This window comes from Callionymus lyra, chromosome 7, assembly GCF_982586985.1.
Source record: "Callionymus lyra chromosome 7, fCalLyr1.hap1.1, whole genome shotgun sequence".
Taxonomy (NCBI): Eukaryota; Metazoa; Chordata; class Actinopteri; order Syngnathiformes; family Callionymidae; genus Callionymus; species Callionymus lyra.
The window spans coordinates 28,240,705-28,262,315 of NC_141824.1; the positions used below are offsets into that span (position 1 = coordinate 28,240,705).

The window sequence follows — 21,611 nt, forward strand, 5'->3', positions numbered from 1 at the left end:
AAACATCCGTGTCAGGAGTAAACCAGAGTCAAATCTCATTAAATAGAAAGTGAGAGAGGAGCAGCAATTATACGCTGTGGCCTCCAGGGGGACTTTTTTTCTCTCCCAATGTTACCTAATTAAAAGCGTTTAAAGATAGTTTCATAACTGGTCCTGGATGTTCTGGCCTATTTTAGCTGTAGTCTCTGTAGTTTTGTAGCTAAATAGGTCGACTGGAGGATCAAAGTTTGTCATGATAGATGAAGAGGAGCAACAACTCTGCCCAGGGTGTGACCCCACTTTCAGTACGATGAGTAGGATGACTATACCATGATATTGATCAATACATCTTCATTTTTCTACCTTACCCTTATCCTTTCTTAAAATTCAAAAATTGGATGTCAAATAACACAATACATTGAAATCAACATAAACAAATATGAATTACAACTAAAATGAACATTTTTATATTTGACCTATAAAATTAAAATGTTATATTGCCTTTGTTGAAGCTTCTTCTCTAAATATTTATGAGAATGAATTAATTTGTTCTTCACTGCTGAATGAATGACATGGTCCATGGATAAAATAAGTACTTATAGTATACAAATATGTATAACATTTTTTATAAATTACTGGAGTCCCCGGGTGTTAGAACAGACTTTTTTCTTCATCTGGTGTTAACGAGTCAGTTATCCAAGCGATCGGTAAGAGGATACAAAGAGAGTCAATAAATGCCTGTTTCTAAACTTGAGAGATGAATATTGCTCTTTTATTTTATTTCAGTTTGTTGTTTTTATGATTTGTGTCTGTTCCAACTTCCTCCAGTAGGCATCGTTTCACCTCCTGCTGTGCTGATCTCACGGTGTTCATTCTTCTGTTGTTGTTACCAACCATGGTTTGTTGTTCAGTTCTGTCACAACGAACATCTTGGAAGCGGGACAAAGTCACACAAAACAAAACAAATAAAATGTTGTTGCAGTGTTTGCAGGGAGTTGTAGCTCTCAAAACTACTTCAGCAACATCAGACTAGAACTTTTATTAACAATTTTGCCACATATACAGTATTTGAATATAATGGACATGAAAATATTCTTAGGATTTTAAACAAATATTTTCTTTATAGCAGGCTGAGCAGACAAACACAAAACAGACGTGGTTACAAAAATATCAACACAACTCTTGCATAAAAAGTGCTTCAAGTGTTAGAAGATGGATTCTTAAATCTTCTGCAGCGGTCAAGCTTCTGTGTTCTGGACGAATTGCACTGAGGTGAGATACAGTCGACTGACAATAGAAAAGATAGAAAAGAGAATCTGAAGCGAGACATGGCCGTCCTGTCTGTGACAGTCATGCAGCCACCATCTTAACCATCTGAACTCTGAGTGTTTTACATTGAACTCCAACACCAAGCCTTCCTGAGCCTGCAGGAAAAGTTGCAGACGCTTCAGGATCAAACGGGCCTGAATGTTCCTCGCCGCATGTTAGATTTGAAGAAACACATTTGGTCAATTTGGCAACAAGAACTCTACTGCAGTGACAATTGCAGCCAACGGGTGTTGCCACTTTGATATAAGGACTATTGGTGTGAATGCGTATTTTTCACTTGCGCCTGCTGAAGATGCTCTTCTTGCTGGAGCTCTTGTCGGAAGAGCTCAGTCCGATGAGGAGTCTGGCCTTCTCGTCCTCTTCCTGCTGCTGGAGGTTGTTGTCCGACTTTCCTTCCAGCGTCTTCCCTCGAAGATCCGAGCCCGAGGCAGGTTTCAGACGCAGCTTCTCCTTAATCATCTGAACACAATAGAGACAACTATGATGTTGTACACTTTGCTTCATGTTGAAGAGAGAAGTTGAGGAGCTTGGTCATCAAGGGGGCATTAAGAGTAGACGGTCCTATACTCCTTCCTAGTGAGGTGTTTTAGAAGGAACCTCCTTCCCTTCAACCCTTTACTGTTAATCCCTGTATAATTGCAGCGATTTATGAACTCAGTTCCTTATTTTCTCTTAAAGTTAACTTATAGTTGATCGTATCAACAGGCCTTGGGTTTGGCATAGTTTTATATTATATAAATATGTTTGGCTGAACAGCCCCTCACAACAGTCAGCGTTTATAATGTTGCTCCTTTGGACATTCAATTCTTCACTCCTGCACTAGAGGGACTTATGTCTCTTGGCCTGTTTGTTAAGACAGCAGCCAGAATATAAAAAGTTGTACGACCTCATAAAATTACTCATTTAGTGTGCGATTATTTTAAGACAGTTTGTCTGGCTCCCCGCCACACAGTCCTGGTTTATCTGCAGCCCTCTGGGATCATTGTTGTCTGAGAAACTGTTTTCACTGAATTTTGGCTTCATTTAGTGATAGCCGTTTTCTATCAACGATCTGAGAGCAGTCGTTTGGGTCGCTGTGTACCTGAGCTACGAGTGCTTTTCGACTGTCCCTCTTCACAGCCATGGCAAAGTCCAGCCACGTCCATGTGTTGTTGTGATACTCCAGGCAGGGCAGAACAAGGTTCAGGTCTTTCCAGTCCACACTGCTCTTTTCCCCCTGTTGAACAAAGGAAGTTACAATGAAATCCATGAACCATTTATAATAAATAGGAATGACGTGACATTCATGTGCTGCCTCACTCACTGAACATATCCATACATATTAGCCAACAATCTGTAAATGAGGTATTTTTATTCAATTGACTGATACTCTGTATAAATAAATATGTAGCTGACCTTGTAGCTGACACAGAGAGGCACTTGAGGAATCTTGATGTAGATGAAGTAGTTGTTCATGGCTGCTCTCTCTTTCATCTTATCAATGTCATCCACTGGATGCTGGAGTTGGAAATTAAAAGTTGTCATTATCCAGATAAACACTCTTGAGACCAGTGTGCGTGAGACGAGTCTACCTCCGGAGCTTTTCGGAACGACCTCCTCACGCCAGAGCTGCGGTTCAGACCTTGCGTGACACCTTTGCTGGGGCCCAGCGGACCCAGGGTGTCCTCTGATGACTGTCTAGGCTTCACTGCGATTCCTGGGATAGCGGAGGGAACCAATTCAACATTCATGTATCACAAAGTTGTAGCAGGCTCTCAAAAGCTCATACCAGTCGTCACTAATCTGAACTTGTCTTCCTCGTCCGTCACCTCCTCCTCTTCCACATTTCTTCCTGGGAAGAAGAATCCCATCATCCTCTTGAAGAACTGGTACATCAGCTGGATGGTGAGAGGCACCACGTTGACCTAAAGTTACACAAAAGTTAACGTTTGGAAAATAAGCAGAGAGGAAACAAAACCATTTGTTTACCTCAAAGTGTTCCTTGACAGAGATTCCTCCCACAGGGGGGCGCACTTTACTGAAAAGTCGAAGAGCAAACTGTCGACCTGACTGGCAGACACTCTGGGGTCGCAGAACGACCTAATTAAAAAAAAAACATTATGTCGGATATATGCAGGTTTTTGAAAAGGTGCATTTAAATCAAAATAAAAAAATAGATAATCAGACAGAATATTAACAAAATAAAATTCATGCGACCCCTAGATGATGCACACAAATATCACAATATGTCAAACCATATATGCCTAAATGATTGTGGGTCACAGCAGAGAAACAACTTACTAAGAAGGTATATTCTTAAACATTAAGACAACCTTCAAAGCAAATCAATAGATCAACTATCCATGCAACACTGATGGACCCTCTGAGGACGAGTGACACAAACTTCACAGATGTTCTTCGTCTGTATACATACCCTCACACGCTGCACAGAAGGCAGAGAACCAGGTGTCAATCAAACAGGTTAACAACTGGAACACTGTGAGACAATTGAGGAAATCTTTTACCTTGTAAGCTGCATTGGGCAGTAGGTTGTTCATTGTGAACCATCCCAGCTCCAAAAGATGCTCTGCACTGTCGTCCGACTTGTTCAGCTGCGAAGTGAAGACAGATATACAGTATTTGTTGTATGTATTAGCATTCATAATGCAAGTCTAAAATGCATTTTATTTCAGTGGTGCAGGACTTCACAGCCCTCTGTTAGAATTAGCAGTTTTAAGGTTTGGATGAATATCTGTTAAACTGTCCACCCCTGATGAAGTGAAGCCAAGTTAATGTCCCTGGTGGCCACAATATATACTTGGACAACAAGGAGAGGCCATTAAGCCAAAATAAAAAACGATCTACAAGAGAAAGCCCTAATATAGAAGAAAGTCAATTGCAGTATGAAACAGATTCAAAATAAAGAGTGTGTCTCCCTAACACCCCTCAAATCACAACTCACTCATTACCCCTCATAACCCGTTTCATGTACTGATAGCTTCTTGTTTTACTGTGTTGTTTTTATGCCGTGTCCTCCTGGTTTCATTGTATTTTGTGATTTATTGTATGGTGTGATTTTATTGTTTTCTTTGTATGTGAAGCAACCTTGAGTGCTATAAAAGGTGCTTTACCTCTCTCTGGGAATTTTCAACAGATCTGCTATTGATATGACATCTATTAACTTTCTATCATACTGTATACAATACAGGCCAAATGTCTGGACAAACCTTCTTTACAATGATTTTTTTTTTTTTCATGATTATTTACATAATAGATTCTCACTGAATGCATCAACACTATGAATGAAAACATGCAGAATGATGTACTTGACAAAAAAGTATAGTAATAACTAACTTTTCTTATATTCTAGTTTCTTCAAAGTCTCTGATGACGGCTATGCAGACTTTTGTCTTTTTTTTTATGACCTTGAAAAAATAGTCACCCAAAATTATTTTTACCTCACAGTGTATTTTTAAGGTTTTAAGGAATTATTTGCCTTCTTAATGGGGTTGGGACCATTAGTTGATGTTGTGCAGAAATCATGTTGATACAGCCCTATAAGACAATCTTACAATTAATTGAATGGAAAAAAAACATAAGCTAAGTAAGGAGAAACGTCTATTTGAACCAATATATTGTGAATTAATCCAGGGGAAAACAAAAAAACAACACAAGATAAACAACTTTCAGAGAGTAAGTAAGAATTTAAAGTTATGATTAATAGAAAACAATACATTTGAGTGTTTTAAACTTTAATAATAATAATAATAATATAGCATAATAATGCAATTATTAATTGAATCTACAACTAACTATTACTTGATCCTGCTGTAGTGTGTGGGTGATACATACATTAGTATATACAAATATAACAGAGTGTGTATGTGCTCACCTTGCTGTACATAAACCTCTGCAGCTCCAGCTCAGCGATGCCGAGCTGCCCGTCCTCTTCTGTCAAACACCAGCGAGCCTGAGCAAAGTAGATCTCCGTCCTCCTCACCACACTGACGTCCTCCGGAGGCTTACGCAGCTCCAGCTTGTTTGCTCGCTGAAGCTGGAAATCCTTGAAACATCTAAAAAAAAAGTTCAGATGAGAGTGTATGACGTAGATGAGCCACTTCTGGACTCTGACCTGATGAGAATGTTGAGCTCTTCACTCTTCATCTGCATGTCATTCTTCTCTTGGTTCAGCTGGTTCTGAAGTCGAGTGTTGACATCGTTCAGCTCGTCACTGTTCAGCTCATCGGCTTGGGCCTGCAGGATAATAAAAAAGGTCAAATTAAAGTCATTGGGTTTATGACATTTGAAGCAGCTCACTCTGATGTTTGAGTAAATCTGTTTCTCCAGGCGTCTGATCTGAGCAAGGTGCTGCCTGACGGCCTCCTGCAGGTGCAAGATGCTGCTTCGCTGCTCCTCAGGGTTACTGGAAATCTCCAGCTGGAAGCGCACACGCTGCTTCTTCTCACTGTGCTCCTGCATTGAGAACCAACGGTCAGGAGGAAAATTAAAGATACATTTGTATTATTCAGCGTGTTCTCTTCCAACCTTGCGTCTTGGCTCCACATGCAGCAGCAGATTGTTCACGATGTCCAGGATCATGGCGTACTGAACCGGGTTTGTAGAGATCTCCAGGTCATGGTGAATGAGAGTAAAGGTGTCAACAGCACCTGGAGATAAACAACAAAGAGATCAAAATATGTACAGAAAACTATGAGATCAAACTGACATACCAGCCTGCTTTTTCAGCAGATCCTCCTTCTCGTGGTTGTTCCTCAGCTCTGGAGGTTTGATCTGAGTTGCCAATTCAGGGTTGATGTCGTGGCTGTAGCTGATGTAGTGCATTCGACAGCTGCAGCGGGAGATGATGCGCTGCACCTGCTGTGCCTCATTCACCTGAGCTGGCTGGTTCCAATCTGCATTTTCAGAATAAACAAGAAACAACTAAGAAAGTACAAACCTCAAGACTTTTCATTTAAACACACCATTAAATACATTAAATAAAACAACTGCTATTTATAAAAAAGTAAATAATGTTCCTTCTGCAGAACTAGAAACTGTAACATTGATATTAAACCTTTGTACCAACAGCAATTATTCGATTTTCAGCATAGATCCAAGACTACTTCAAACAATAACACACTTTGTCACAAAATTCACATGAATGTCTTCTAGTTATTAAATTGTTAGCAGTTTTTTATTATAAAGTCAAGGTTTGTTCTCACCAGAACTCACCGAATGAGCAGCAGTGAAACAAATCCAATTTTTTGAATTCTCCAATTAATAGCTTACTAGTGGGATCTCCTAAACTCCTTGAATGGAGGTAATTACCATATCGTTTATAGCAACATATTTCTCTTTTCTGTTTAAAATACATTAGTTTTTCCCCATAATTTAAGGGTCTTTTTCTTCACCTGTTCTCTCTTGATAAGTAATTAGAAATAGAACCCAAAAAATAATATTCTAACATTCAAAGAGTATTGCATTTTAACTGTGTGAAAAGCTTTCTTGAGCACTGACCTGTAGTGGTACTGACTATTCCTCCCACAGCCTGGCCGCTCTCCATCAACTCCAGGACAGAGTCCAGATTCTGCTGCCTGTGCTCTTCAATGTTTTTAACCTAATGAAGAAAACCACTTAATATTTAAGAAGTACATCACATTGACTTGAATGAACTCACTTCCAGCCACAACTGTCTGTCCTCGTGCTCGGACGGGTTCAGTTCCATGGTGGCAAAGTACTGCATGCCATCAAGCACACATGTCCAGGTGGTCTTCTGCTTCAGGCTGTCGTTGTACCAGGCTGGATGATGTTCACACTGGAGCAGTTGAGCCTTTGCTGCAGAAACCAGAACACATCCTGCCGTCTCTGTCCCTCGCAGTACCATCTGGGAAGGTTGATTAAGATCATGACAATTCTATACAACATGATAACTGACTATTTGACCTGTTCTGATGGTCCTTACCTGGCAGTTAACTAGCTCTATAAGCCAGTTGTGGTTGAAGACATCATCAGTCTGACAGGCTGCGATGCCACAGAGCTGGTCACTGACACCAGAGTCCTCCTCTGAGAAAACCACAAACTTGTCCGTTTCCTCGATCAACTTCTGGAGCATTGATGTTCCTGCAGAGAAAAACAAAAAAGGCAATATGACATCAGGTTTTTTTTTTTTTAACCTTCCTCGAAAGGCTAATGACTCACCTTCATTATGACTTTTCTCTGCACGAGTGAGAGTTGGTATCACTGGAGTTGTTGGTGTTGTGGGCGAAAAGTTTGAAGGAGACCGCTTGAACTTTTTGGTTTGAAGCTGTGTGTCAATCTTCAGACCCTTCAGTGCTTCCGTGGAGAGGTTCCTCTTCAGAACTGAGGCCTTCTTGTAGCCGTCATACAGTCCGAAGGCTATATTACGGTTGGTGGTCGTCCAAGAAGCACGAAGGTCCACCAGGCGAAGCTTGTGAGTGTAAGAAGCGTTTGTTTCACCCGTCAAGTTGATCTCCTATGGAAGCAAATCAAATGATTAACTCATAGGAAACAAGACATGTATTCTTTCATCATCTATAGATGATTACCTCTTCTATGCGGACACTCTGTCGTTGGTAACTGAGGGACGACAGGCTGAGCAGGTGAGTTTTCTTCACTTGAGCATTGATTTGGTGATCAGCCGTCTCGTCCCAAGTGGAGGCCATGAGGTGCACTGTCACCTGGGAGAGCTCACTGACCATCTGAGTCACATTCCACTCTGAGATCAGCCTCCTCATCACAGTACCAGCTGGATCAACACATTCATAAAGATAATTTTTATACACATACATTTACTTCCATATACTATCGATCTTTTAATTTCAGATGATTGAATGATGCGCTGCTATGCCAGTAGGTCGAATATCTTGAATGCAAACTATTACAGTTTTGTGTCCACTTGCTTGTAGTTAAAGCAGAATGATAAAAGTCTGCTTAAAGTGAATAATTGTGGATTTGATTGCATTGCAGTGTCAGCTGCTAAAGGAAGACTTTGTCCCTGAACATTTTGCCTTGTGGCACAAAAAGGGCGAATGTTGCGAGCACACAATACAGCATTTCTGTGTGTCATGTCAAGTCAACGCTCAAACACTGTGATGAATGAATGATGAAAACATTTTTTTGTATAGCGGATAAAAGCATTCTTGCGTACCCTGTGGGATGAGTCTCTGAGCTCCACGTGTGAATACGTGGCCCTTACTGCACTCCACTTGGATTCCTCTTTGCTGAGCAAACGATGCCCAGTAATGCACCTGAAGGAAGCACATCAGTTACTTGAGGTCATGTTAGGCTGAAATAAATTTAAAAAAAAAGTTGAAGTTGCAATTCAGAAAATATAATATAGGTTAATTGAGTCTATAACACAAAACATGGTTTAAAACAGACTGCACTGCCCCAGCCTATCTAATATATTAAAGGCTAGTTTAAGCATAACATCTATATGGTTGGTGATGAACTTCTATGATGCACAAACATGCATCAGCTTAACATTTTAATTTAGAGGTCAATTCATAATCTCCGCTCTTTAAAGACATCATGGGTAATGATAGCAAAATTCAAATGGAGCTTAATAGGTTTTGGGTTTAATTAATATTGAAATTGATTGTGATTATCTTTATTTTAAGTGATTGCTGGCAACATAACCTTATTTATAGTGCGATAGATTTTGCCCCTGAGCCCGGAGTTTCACACATGGTTTAAATGACTGTTTATGTGATGTTACCATTCCAACTCTTGTAACACATGGAAGGATTTAAAAAGAAAACACTGACTTGTAACTGAGGGAATGAAGCAGTGTAGGACATCTGCTTATAATGCTGACTCATCTTCTTCCGAACCGGCCTGAGGCTGTGAAAGAGTTTGCCTCTACAGATAGGTCGGGATACACCTGTCCAAGTGGCCCAAAAGTTCTGCATCCAGCGTAGAGTGCTACTGTACAACAGTATTGTAGGCTGGGAGGACTCTAAAAAGAGCAAATTCTCAAATAAATTCAAACAAATTTGACAATTTATTTTTGGTGTGTACCTGAGTCACAGTGTTGATTAAGGTCCATAGTGATGGACAGGTTGAGATTCTCAGAGCGAAAAGCTCGGTAGGAGTCATGGGGTTGTCCTGAGGTGACATCAGCAACGGTCTCTGGGCAGCAGAGTGTCACAGCATGGTGGTCATGGGGGTTCCCATGGCAAAGCCATTGGAGGTCAAGAGTCATACGGAGGTTGGGTAGGTGTAAAAAACAGATATCATCATACCTTAATTGAAAAAAAAAATTGTATTAACATACTATTAAAAGAACAGTGCAAATACTGGTTTGGTGTCTGTACTTACTTTGAAGCTGTTCTGACGTTCAGATTCAAGTCTCCTTTAAACACAAACTGCCCTGGATTCCAATTAAAACTCATTTTGTTCCACTCCCAGTGCAGGTTTTCAGTGGTGTTGTAAGGGTCCTGCAAGAAAAAATAGTGTAGTTTAGCAGATCAAAAGTATAAATATGTCATTTGTTGAGATAACATGGAACAGCTGATGAATTGTCATGATACAATGTCTCACTTTCAAGGCCAATAGATATCAGTCTACACTCTATAATTTCATTTATAATTTCAATGAAACCCAAAATCATTTTTATACTGAGAGCGCCAACTACTAAGCTCAGAAATAACAACACTGGTGTGTAAGGATTTTGTGCTGATCAGGCTGCACATGAATGACAATTAAAGCCAATGCTGCAATTATTGGTTATCCATGATTTGTCTACCTTTCTAGGAACACCCTCTGTTGTCAGAAAGCTATATAATCGCATATAATCACATAAAATCACAAAATCCAGTCAATAAAAAAGCGTTGCTTGTTGGTAATACCTGATTGAAAAATGGTTCCTTACCTCTGTAGCCAGCTGATGAAGGTTTGCCTGATCAATTTCCATCAACCACTGTCCATGCAGGAGAAGACGACTTTTGTCCCACCAGGCCAGGAGAGGTGAGGTATCCACAGTTGGTTTGGTCAGCAGGTCGACAGATTGGCCCACTAAAGTCCAAGCAGGGTCCCAACACGGTCCCCAGACAATAGTGTAGAGAGAGATGTTGGCTGCAAAAACAAAATGTGTTACTTTGCCTCTCATTGATGCTGTATGATGAAGTAACAATTAGCCAATCACTTACATTTGAAGTCGTAAAAGAACTTGAGAGGAGGCATATTCCTGTGCACCACAACATCACCCCACGGAGCACAAAGAGGAACAACCTCTTTGCGTTTGGCCCTGGTCTGACCATCTTGCTCCGTCCCGATCAAACGCCCTGACAGTTCCCATTCTCGGATCTCAAACAGGTAACGAGGGTAGTCCCGGATTCTCACTGGCAAATCAGCATGGTTAGAAATAAAAAACACACTTGTCTGTATCTCATAAATCTCTGCAACTCACCCAGAAAAGCATCAAGTTTAAACTTTACTGCACGGCACCACTGGATCACCAAAGGAAGTCCTTCTCTGGGGAAGGGGCTGACCTTGTCGATGTCTCTCAGTTGCTCTCTCACCTTGTCAGGACCATTAAGTGACTGATCTGCTAAGAATACTAGTTCCAGGTTGGACACAGTCCAGGTCAGCAGAGACTTTCTCATGGGTGTGTTGGCATAGAGGCGGCGCGAGCGCTGGATGTAGATCTCTATGTGCTTCTTCTCCAGTGAACTGTACAGCTCCTCGATCTTCCTGGCAGGCAGAAGTTCTCCGTGCTGTTTCCTTAAATCAGCGACTTTCTTATCCAGGAGTTGCAGACGCTTTGCACTCTCCTTGCTCTCATCTTTCATGAGCTCGTAGTTGTCTCGCAGCTTGATTTCGAAAACATCATCCAGGAAGACGAAGGAGAAGTGGCTTATTTTAAACACCAAATCTGGAGGCAGAGCGGGATCTGCTGCTGTCAGACTAGGGGATTGGTGGAGCATCTTCAGCCACTTCTGAACACTTATGGCCACGTCAAAGGTGTTTGAGAAATTGTACTGATAAGGGAACTCCACAATGACAGAGGGACAACTGAACACCCAGACGTGATTCTGAGGAGTGGTGAGGAAGGAGAAGTTGTCTCTATGCAGCTGGCTCTCAGTGAAATCATCATGTGACTGCACGTCTAAATCCTTAAAGGTCACAATGTCGTGACCGTCAAAGTTGAAAGTGAGTGAGGGGGAGCGCATGTGCATCGAGCCTGTGTGTTTAGAGACTGAGAATGATTCTGTGTAAATGAGAATATAGTTTTCTTCGCTGACATGGGCTGTTAAACAAGTGCAGCAAAGTTCCAGGTGTACAATCAGCCCTCGCATTTGGGAAGAGTCTGGTTTATTATCGATATATCCGGCCGATTGGTCCTCTTCTTTATCCGACTGCAGCATCCGCAAACATCCATGAGCTTCAGTCACATGCTGATATAGGACCATGTGGTCTGATGGAGTCCAGTCCACAGCAAGTTCACCTTCACATTGAACCTGCGTCAGGAATTAAAATATTGCTTGATCAATCTTCTATATCAATTACATAATAACACATTTAAAGTAAATTAGTTTCAGTCAATTTCAGTTAAAAAACAGATTACCTGCAAGGTGTGCGTGGTAATGTGGTAGCAAACCACTATAGAAGTCAGTTTGACGACGGGTTCTTGCGTCAAAGATGCAGGGCAACAAACTTCCAGGCTCTCAGTGAGGGTTTTGACCAAGGAAAGGCTAACACCCGTAAGCGACACGGTGGAGCTTTCTGTGGCACTTAAGATTTCGACTGCATCCATCCGAAGCGACACAGCTCCTGAAGCAAAAACACTTTTAGACTAAGTAAAAAATATAGATATTAATCAAGGGTAAAAACATTAACTTTACCAGCCAGATTGGAGACTGTAAACATGTTGACCTCCTCCAAACAACAGTTGAGTTTAAAAAGCATGTTCGCTTGTGTAGCGTGATCACTAGGTGCAGACACTGGTGGCATTTCTGAAAGCTCAGCGAAATCTTCAAGTGGAGTGTTGAGGAGAGACAAGAGACGAGACAGACAGAGAGTGCAGGTCTCAGACAGCTCCACCTGAACCCCTTTGAGAGTGGACTCTACACTCAGACTTGGAGATTGTCCAGTTGTATCCATATGAGGACGGTTCAAACTTCCCTAAAAAGTTCATATTTCGAAGAAAAAAATTAAGCAATATTAAGCATTACCAATAAGGGCAGTATTAAAGACAGCTTGATTGAAATGATGAAAAAAACAACCAATTAAGATATGAGATGTGAAGGTCAGTACAATAAACATTACTTAATTGTGTATCTGTTTATTAAATATAAATTAAACATGTGTGTATTTGATGTACATTTGTGTGCTTTTACCTGGAGAGTGAGGAAATCTACAACTAAAGCTTCTCCCCAGGCATGTTTACCAGGAGGGTGAGGGGCCTGTTGGATATGAGAACCCTGACCCACCCTCCACCAAAAGCTTTCCAGGGTCAGAGAAGCACGCTGATGTACACTTTGAGACTCCAACAGATCCCTCTCCACTCTGATGTCAGGAAGATGCTGCAGCTCTTTAAACATAAAATATTTTTACATTAAAAAAAAGAAATAAAAAAAAGTCCAGAAACACTACACAGTGATTAAAAGTTTTCTAAAAGGCAATTTTGTTACTTATGCATGTAGAAAAAGTTAAAGTGTTATGATTCTGAGATTTACTGTATTTTTATTTTATGTTAAATGATTTAATATTATTTGTTTCATCTCTAGATTATAACGATTTAATTTAGATATAAAGAATAAATATAAATATAAAGAAAATATAAATATAAAATCCTTTAATTCATTTTCTTTCGTTTTATTTTGAGGAGGAATAAATCTTCACAAAAGGATCAAATTCATAGAAGGGAAACATTTGAAAAGATTGTGAAAAAAAAAAATTAAATAATTCCAATATAAGTTAGACAGCATCAGTTTTACTTTGACCTTAGGAGGTCCGCATAAATACAATTGAAGGGCCACATATTATCATTGCCTAGGTCAAATCCAAAGATCATTGACAAAGGTGATAGAACTCACATGGAAAACTAACTAGGGTCACCTACTTTGGAATCTCAGTTTCGGATCTAATAAAGAATTAAAACTTTTTCAAATATAGCTTCCACTGTTATCAGTGATTCCCCCTCCACTCCTCAGCAGTGAGTCCACTGTGTTAGTGCTGATAAAAATGTGTGTCAGATAAGCCACATTATTATTATTTGAATACCTATTATATCATACACAAATCGGACAACCCATTTCAGTTGTTTACAATAAGTAGTAGATATATGGATTCTCTGGTTCCTCCACTCAATTTCACACATTCACCAAGGCAAGTTAATGTTCACCATCTTATCTAATTTCCTAAAGCATGTTTGGTAAAGGTTAAATAAACCCACGCACATAGCAAACAGCATAATGGCAGTGAGTCATTGTTATGTCATTTTTTGAAGCAGTAACTTGCAAAACAAACCGGCGTGACTTCCACCTGCATTATCAAGAAGGATACCTGTGCATCTAATGTGTAATGTACCTGCACTTGTAGCGAGGAAGCCCAGAGCAAAAGGTGTTGTGTCTCCCAGCTGAACTGAAACATTCACGTTGGACACGGAAGAAATGATCATCACTGGCGCATCAAGGTGAGGGAGACGCCTGAGGAAGAGCAGGGTTGGGAAAAAATCTAATGGACTACTCACAATAACGTCATGAAGAAAGAAAATGAGTCAAACGGAAACATGGATAAGAGAGAAGAAGTGAGGAGGTTAGATGTTTTCTGAGCAGCAAGAAAAAAAGGAAGACAAATGTAGTATTTTGTAAAGAAAGTTTCTGTTCTTGACTTCACTCGCCTTTTTCTGTGCATCGTCGGTCTGTGCAGGAGCTGACCCCACGGAACCAAATTGAGCCAATGGCTGAATTCTTGGTGGCGGTAGTGAATAATGCAAGTGTTGACAGTGAAGGACCCGGAAATGTCAATGGATGTAACCTGAAAACACAAGAGGTTTTTGCAAAGATAATGTGCAAGAAGATACATATATCACTAGAATATTGGTGTTTGCATTTAAAAAAAAAAAGTATTCATTTGTCAAATCTCCTTAACATCTTACGTTGAAGGAAACGATCAATCGCTCCACAATAAAAGTAAAATCGAAAAATACATCATGTAATAAGTGACTTTAGTCTGCTTTAAAATAAAATGCCTTGTTTGTTTTTTCGAGATTGTTCCACTGGAGCTAAGCTGAAACAATCAGAACTTAACTAAGCTGACAGGAAGTCTCCACAGAGAGAGGAAAGAAGGTGGAGGAAGCGACTGATGGAAACAATAGAGCAGTCCTAAGGGTGTTACACCAGAGAAAAACGTGAGACACATCTGCTTTGTCAAGCTACAGTCATTATATTCATGCATCCATATATATATTATGTATATATATATATATATATATATATATATACACATACATATGCACTTGATTCTGATGACTGGTTCATTATTTGGTTATTTGGTGGTAATACCATGCTGATTGTATTTGTTGGTAATGTTAAAGACATCACTCTTTTTTTTGATTGAACAACATAGTCTAAGCTACAGCCTATTCTATACAAACCATAAAACCAGAGTTAAGTGTCAATGTGATGTGAAAAAACTCAAGGAACTTCAGAGAAACAATCAAAGCAATTCCTCACCTGTAGAGCTGCCTTGAGGGAGTTAACACAAAGAATCCGCTGCCGGCTTTGAGATAAGACGAGTCCATCTGCCAATAAAGAAAATAACATATTATTAAGCATTAAAACTCCCATTAAACTTTCCCCAAGTTTCTGGCACCCAGCTGTCGTCTCACCCTCCAGGCAGAGCTCCAGGCTGCTCTGAGGAAAACTCAGTGCAGGTGTGAAACTTTTGAGTGGAAGCTGCTCGTCGTCCCGTCCGTAGCCAAGTTTTAACGTCTTCAAGGTCCAGTTCAAGTGTCTAAACAGAATTTGAAATAAATATATATATAGTTAATTAAAAACAAGACCATCTAAGTTGACTCACCTCTTCTGGCTGTGCATGGACAGTGTTATGTTGGTGTTATCAAACTCAACATTGACCTTGTTGGGGATAAACTGGTGAAGCTTTTCCACTGATTCACTTTTGATATATTCAGTGGTTTTCAAATCTGAAGAAGATTAAAAAAATATTTAACAGTCTTATTGTGAAGCTAAGTGAGTGGCATGACACTTAAACACTATATTTACCTTCCGTTTGGTCACCTGCATCCTCTTGGATCAGGGAAGACGAAGGCACCAGGATTTGTGTGAGGAACAGACCCTCATGCAGCTCAGCTATCAGTGTCCTCACACACAGGGAGAGACTTCCAGGTTTCATCTCTGGAAGACTAACATCTCCCGATAGCAGCAGGTTGAAAGCCACCTCCGCCAAACAAGTGTCCTGCCACAAAAGGTTTATTTAACACTATACTGTAACTGACATTTAATAGTTATAAAAACTCACCAATTGGCTGTTTTTTAGCAATTTACTGCTCAGCTGCCCAACAGAGACATCCCACGCTAACCTAAAATATAGTATTCTTAATTTTCAGGTTGAAATCATTGATTACAATGATTCAAAAACTCAGAGTCACCTTTTACTGTGTTGATGAAGTAATAAGGTAATTCCCGCCATCGTCATGTGCCACAGAGTCTCGGTCAACACCATGTTTAGAACCATCACATTGATGGAGCTGACATGGAGTGAGAGGCGCTGAAAAAAAAAAGAAAAAAAGATATTGTCTAAAATTCCTTAGGGGGAAAAATAAATCTTACCTGAGAGAGACATCGCAGGACAGTGGGGCTCAATGAAAATTTTGCGGACTTTCCTTTGGTTTTCTTTAATAAGGGTGTCAGGGGAGCTTGTAAATCAAACCTCACTCTGGTATCTCCCACACACAAAGCTAGATATCTCCTGGAAAAAAAAAAAAAAAGATTGATCACAAATTCAATTTGTAATTTCGCTAAATTACTTTAAGAAAAACTTACGGTAAATCTGGGTTTAGAAGTTTACTCGAGATCCAGATTTTGTCTATTTCCTATAGAGAGTAAACAGTATTATTATCAATTCTGTATAAGAAGTGACTAGTAGATATGTCTTTAAACATATGATTCATTCCATAAGTCAGCTGGACAACTGTAGTATGTCAACTTTCAGAGCTTAAACCAGCTTGAGAAATTTAACAATTATAGAATCTTGCCTGGAGTGCTTTATAGGAAATAATCATAATAGATCCAAGTGGGGAACTACACCAGGTTTATTTTAATAAATTACTATTTAAAAATTTTGCTTTGGAGAAATCTGTTTTATTATTTATACCATTGGTTAGATTGGTAGAGGTGAGGGAGCTGGAAACTACAATAACCACAATTGTGAAAGTAGTTTCTTATACTTGGTATTAACACACTGGGCTGAATATGTTTGATGAATAACCTATTAACAACAACTCTTACCAGGGTATGCTGAGGGTGAAACTGGATACTGACTCCTTGGACAGAAAACAGGCCAACAGATTTAATCTTTAGTTCTGCATTTAGTGCATTTTGGAGAAGTCGCACAGCTAGTGAGCACATTAGCCATCTGTTGGGAATAAAAACAAGTTCATTTTCATTTTCTATTCTGTTTCCCCTCTGGAGATGAATAAACATTTTCTATTCTATTCTAAGTTACAGGACTGCATATATTGATCAGAGACATGGACGTAATGATAGTGAGATGGATGACAGACCTTAAGATGAAGCATAAGATGAAGCCCAGCAGAAGAATCAGGAGACAGGAGATGAGTAGTAGAGACATGGTGTCCCACTTTGTAAACATCAGTCTGCAGGTCTCAGGTCAGCTGCTGTCAGAGAAGATGGGAAGAACTACTCTTTTAACATCCCAGAAATGTTGTTATTCTGAAGCCATGAGTGACAGTTAGCTTCCAGCTAAATCATTATGCAGGTAAACACGACTAGTTAAATCGAGGAATAGATACCGTAGAACGCTTGCAGTTTTACCTCGGACAATAGAGACATAAACCTAACAAAGCGAACTAAAAGTTTTCATACTTTTCGCCGCGTCTACAGTGGCAAGTCTGGCTAGTGCTTCAGCTAACGTTAGCATAGCTGTCAACTTAGCATTCTTGGATGCATCTGTGAGTGTTTAGCTCGCAGTAGACACAACCAACCCTTTGACGTACTCACCCCGGCATTTTGTGATATGTAGGGCTCCGTGTCGAGGCGTATATTGGCATAAATCCGTCCCTTGAGACGCCCCAGTGCGCTCGCTCAGTGTTGGTAGTCCGCCCTGCTCAGCTGGCAGCCGCTGGACCCGCAGCCAGCTGGAGCTGCGCCAGTCACACGCTCCTGTGGCAAATATTAATGTTTAACAAACTAAACCTAAAACTGCGTTTCATCACTTCCTTATTGCGAACAACAAATGTATTTATTGGTCTAGATTTGAAGGAGAACTTTCTGAATAATTTTAATGATACAATTCAAAATAAAATAAAAAGTAAACATTGCCATTGTTTATTACAGTATAATACTGTAATAAACAATGGCAATGTTTACTTTTTATTTTATTACATTATATTGGTATACTGAGTTTACCAATATAATTGCTGTTGTTATAAGACTTTTTAATTTACAGTAATTTAGATTTATTTTAGTTTACTTCCGTTGTTATTTTCTCTACATTTAATTCATTCTTGTTTATAACAATGAATGATCCTTCTCAGAATCTTCCAATTTAAGTAATCAGTATATATATATATATATATATATATATATATATAGACACACACACACACACACACACACAGTACTGTGCAAAAGTTTTAGGCAGGTGTGAAAAATGCTGTAAACTAAGAATGCTTTCAAACATATAAATAATAATTGTTTATTTTTTATCAATTTCCAAAATGCAAAGTGAGCCAACAAAACAGAAATCTAAATCAAATCAATATTTGTTGTTTACTACCCTTTGCCTTCAAACCAGCATCAATTCATATATGTACATTTGCACAAAGTCAGGGGTTTTGTATGATTCTAGTGAAGTGTATGATCAACCAATTATACCAAACAGTTGCTAATGATCATCAATTTCACAAGTAGGTTGAAAGACAGCCATTAAGTGAACAAGATACAGCTAGGAGGCTTACAACTTGGTGAGGAACAGCCAAACTCTACTACCAAGCTGAGGTTGACATACAGGTGTGACTGAGCACAGCAACAAGACACAAGGGAGTTCTGCTGCATCAGTAAGGTTGCTCCCAGACAAAGATTTCAAAGCAGACTGGGGTTTCAAGATGTTCAAGCTCTTTTGAAGAAACACAAAGAAACAGGTAACGTTGAGGATCGTAGACGCAGTGGTCGGCCAAGGAAACTTTAGTGCAGCAGATGAAAGACACATCAAGCTTATTTCCCTTTGAAATCAGAAGATGTCCAGCCGTGCCATCGCCTCAGAACTGGCAGAAACCAGTGGGACCCAGGTACACCATCTACTGTCCGGAGAAGGCTCGCCAGAAGTGGTCATGGAAGTGTTGCAGCCAAAAAGCCATTCCTCCGACATGGAAACAAGACCAAGCGACTCAACTATGCACGAAAGCATAGGAACTAGTGTGCAGAAAAATGGCAGCAGGTGCTCTGGACCTGATCTGCATCCAAGGATCCGCACACAACTCCCGCTGCGGGAATACAGTGATTATAGGGTCCTCAGTAGAGAGCCTCTTACTCCATACTCCAAGCATCTCCAACAACTTTGCCCTGGAGTAGACCTTACCAGGAAGGCTTAGGAGTGTGATGCCCCTGTAGTTGGCACACAACCTGGAAAGAAGTAAATAAAATGTATATACAATAACAAAACTGTTACAGTCATATACACACCAAGATTTCGGAGGAAGATGACTTAACAGAAATTCACCCATAACCTAATGGATGAGCCATCATACACGTTTGTGTTGCTGTATGTAATCCCCACATAGACAATGCATCAGAAGGCTTAAAAGGACGATCAAGGAAAATCTTTATTTCAAGTTCCATAGCCAACGATAACGATTTTTTTCATAAATCATTTTCAAAAATGTAATAGTATCATTAAATGTGGCAAAGCTGTCCATAATGATTTCTGATCTCCACTCTATGAAGCTTAAAACAACTTTATGATTAAATAACATTTTTCAAAAAGGTGGAATGAAAACTGACTTTTTGTTAAGAGCAAAATCTCACAAGTGCTTGACACTGTTGCACATTAACACTATGACAGCACACGATGCTGTACAGATGTACTCAATTTCATGCAGTTGCTTTTTGTTTGTTGCGTTTGGCGAACCACTCATTACTTTTATCTTCAGAGATTGCCTGCGAACAACATTAAAAGAGGCGTTAATGTGAAGTAAATACATTTAGTGTAGATGAAAGAAAAGAATGGTGGAGACGCACAAACCTTATCTAGAAGCTCATTTCCTTTAGGATCCACCATGGATAGCTGTCGAAATGCCTCGTCTCCTACGAAGCAAATCTCATGTCCATCCTGAAAACAAACAGCATGCACATCATAGTTTCTATTTAATTCTTTATCTTTTTCCATTTATAAATCTATGTTTACTCACCGGGTCTGCCAAGATGACCACTTCTACTGTGGCTTTTCCCGGAGTGTCTAAGCTCACTAAAGGAGTGAGGATTTTCTGATTTTCCTTTTTTATCAAAGCTTCAAGATCTTGCAGCTGTAAAAAAAAAAAAAAAAAAAATTGAATAGCATCACAAGTATTAAAGCTGTGTATTTAATCTTATCGAAAAGTTACCTGATCTCGAGGGCATGAGAATGCCATTCTCCCGGAAGCAGTTCCGTGATCAATAGCGCCACCAACTTCCCGAAGTTCTAGTTTACACTTACAGAGGAACATTTTCAATTAAATACAATATCTGAAAAGATTTAAATAAATGACTTATGATCCCAAAAACTATGAATAGTTTCATGATTCCTACTTGTGAGTCTCCGAATCCCATCAGCACCATTTTCTTGCTCTCATTTGTTTCCATCACCTTCATACCAAGCAGAGTTGTCCAGTAGTCGGTTGATTTCTGAAGGTCTGATACCCCCAGACTAACCCTCTGTACAGGGTCTGAGAAAAACAAAAGAAAAAAAGCATTTGCTTGTATTTAAATAAATCGTAAAGCACCCACATGGTCAGTTATCTTTAAAAAAAAATCTGTTCTCAGCTTTGACTCTTTTGACTAATCTCTCAGATCCATCCGTTAAAAACAAACAAACTGTATATTATTGCATTCTTTAACTCATAATCACTGCTTCCTCTTAAAAGTATGCTTCCCTCCCTCCTTGTCCAAGAATTGCACAATAGTTACATGTCTAGCAGTAAACTTACCGTGTGAGGGCTGCGGTTCATCCAACAGGTAAAAATGATACCCGCCTGGAGCCTCGATCCGATACAATGCATCCTCCACCTGCGTGAGAGGCCATCCCAGACGCCTGGCGTTGCTTACAGCTTGGCTCGAGTGAAGAGTTATTCCCTTTAAAATGGAAAACAATTGAATCATTTGTAAAGCTGCATGTTCAGATCATTGCTGTGTGCGTGCTGTCACAAACCAAGAAATCATTTCCAAGTTGATATTCTCCTATTCCATAGTTATATGTCAGCTCTGCAACAAAATGATCATCTTCTGGACCAAATCCCACCATTGTCTTGCTCCATTTCCCGTCATAGGGGCTGTAAGAACACAAGTTTATCTTTAGCATCATGGTATTCATTTATCTTTAGGTAGGGGTTCGAAGTTCAGCTACCCGTTACATGTTGCTCTACAGCCTTCCTCGAACTCCTCATGGCGTAGAATCTGCAAAAACAAAATCCTTTAAAATAAAAAATATAAACGATTCACGAGCTAAACAGTTACTAAGTTTCTCAGTCTACTTTCACAGCATAATGTTATTAATCGATAACAAACGCCTAAATAAAATAAAATAAAAAGAATAGAATTCAACGCCCCTGGTTACCTTCATGCCAAGCACATCTCGATAAAAAGTGGCAGTTTTGGTTCTATCAGCGACTTTAAAAACAAAATGCAAAGCTCGTCTCAGAGCCATGATGGGAAGAGTTTGTTTCGTTCGATCACTCTGGTTAGATTAGACTTCCTGGATCGACTCACCGGACATCGATTGTATTTTTTTTGTTCGATCTTTATTTAAAAGCATTATAACGAGTCATTTATGTGCTTAATAAATAACAAAAAATAATTCTGGGTCGATCAATAAGTTGCGATTAAATAAATCGAAGTTATTATTAA

At 39.6% G+C, this 21,611-nt stretch overlaps 2 protein-coding genes across 4 annotated transcripts; both read right to left on the reverse strand.

The window, feature by feature from the left end:
• Positions 1–993: 993 nt before the first annotated feature.
• LOC148076025 (bridge-like lipid transfer protein family member 2) lies at positions 994–17,636 on the reverse strand. Of its 3 annotated transcripts, none has more exons than XM_087795832.1 (40): positions 17,514–17,636; positions 17,057–17,170; positions 16,782–16,908; positions 16,317–16,366; positions 16,104–16,242; positions 15,923–16,041; positions 15,793–15,853; positions 15,537–15,729; positions 15,334–15,457; positions 15,143–15,267; positions 14,988–15,055; positions 14,153–14,289; positions 13,840–13,958; positions 12,648–12,841; positions 12,153–12,432; positions 11,876–12,081; positions 10,718–11,768; positions 10,458–10,649; positions 10,181–10,383; positions 9,628–9,746; positions 9,328–9,551; positions 9,075–9,265; positions 8,456–8,555; positions 7,854–8,053; positions 7,486–7,780; positions 7,250–7,407; positions 6,965–7,171; positions 6,805–6,904; positions 6,018–6,200; positions 5,833–5,954; positions 5,605–5,760; positions 5,420–5,541; positions 5,180–5,360; positions 3,813–3,899; positions 3,277–3,387; positions 3,077–3,212; positions 2,880–3,004; positions 2,704–2,805; positions 2,390–2,524; positions 994–1,767 (listed from the first exon to the last, which is right to left on the reverse strand). In XM_087795832.1, exons 2-40 carry the CDS (start codon positions 17,143–17,145, stop codon positions 1,582–1,584), a joined length of 6,717 nt encoding a protein of 2,238 aa, XP_087651958.1. In that variant the 5' UTR covers positions 17,146–17,170; positions 17,514–17,636; the 3' UTR covers positions 994–1,581. The 3 variants fall into 3 exon arrangements, with proteins under 3 accessions (XP_087651958.1, XP_087651956.1, XP_087651957.1); XM_087795830.1 differs by having other exon boundaries at positions 13,840–13,994; XM_087795831.1 differs by having other exon boundaries at positions 13,840–13,994; positions 17,057–17,167; positions 17,514–17,626.
• A 1,682-nt stretch (positions 17,637–19,318) lies between these two features.
• On the reverse strand, positions 19,319–21,436 carry glod4 (glyoxalase domain containing 4). The gene is made up of 9 exons (XM_087795564.1): positions 21,322–21,436; positions 21,112–21,161; positions 20,917–21,037; positions 20,696–20,840; positions 20,298–20,434; positions 20,114–20,200; positions 19,922–20,035; positions 19,756–19,842; positions 19,319–19,670 (listed from the first exon to the last, which is right to left on the reverse strand). Exons 1-9 carry the CDS (start codon positions 21,409–21,411, stop codon positions 19,605–19,607), a joined length of 897 nt encoding a protein of 298 aa, XP_087651690.1. The 5' UTR covers positions 21,412–21,436; the 3' UTR covers positions 19,319–19,604.
• Positions 21,437–21,611: the final 175 nt, after the last annotated feature.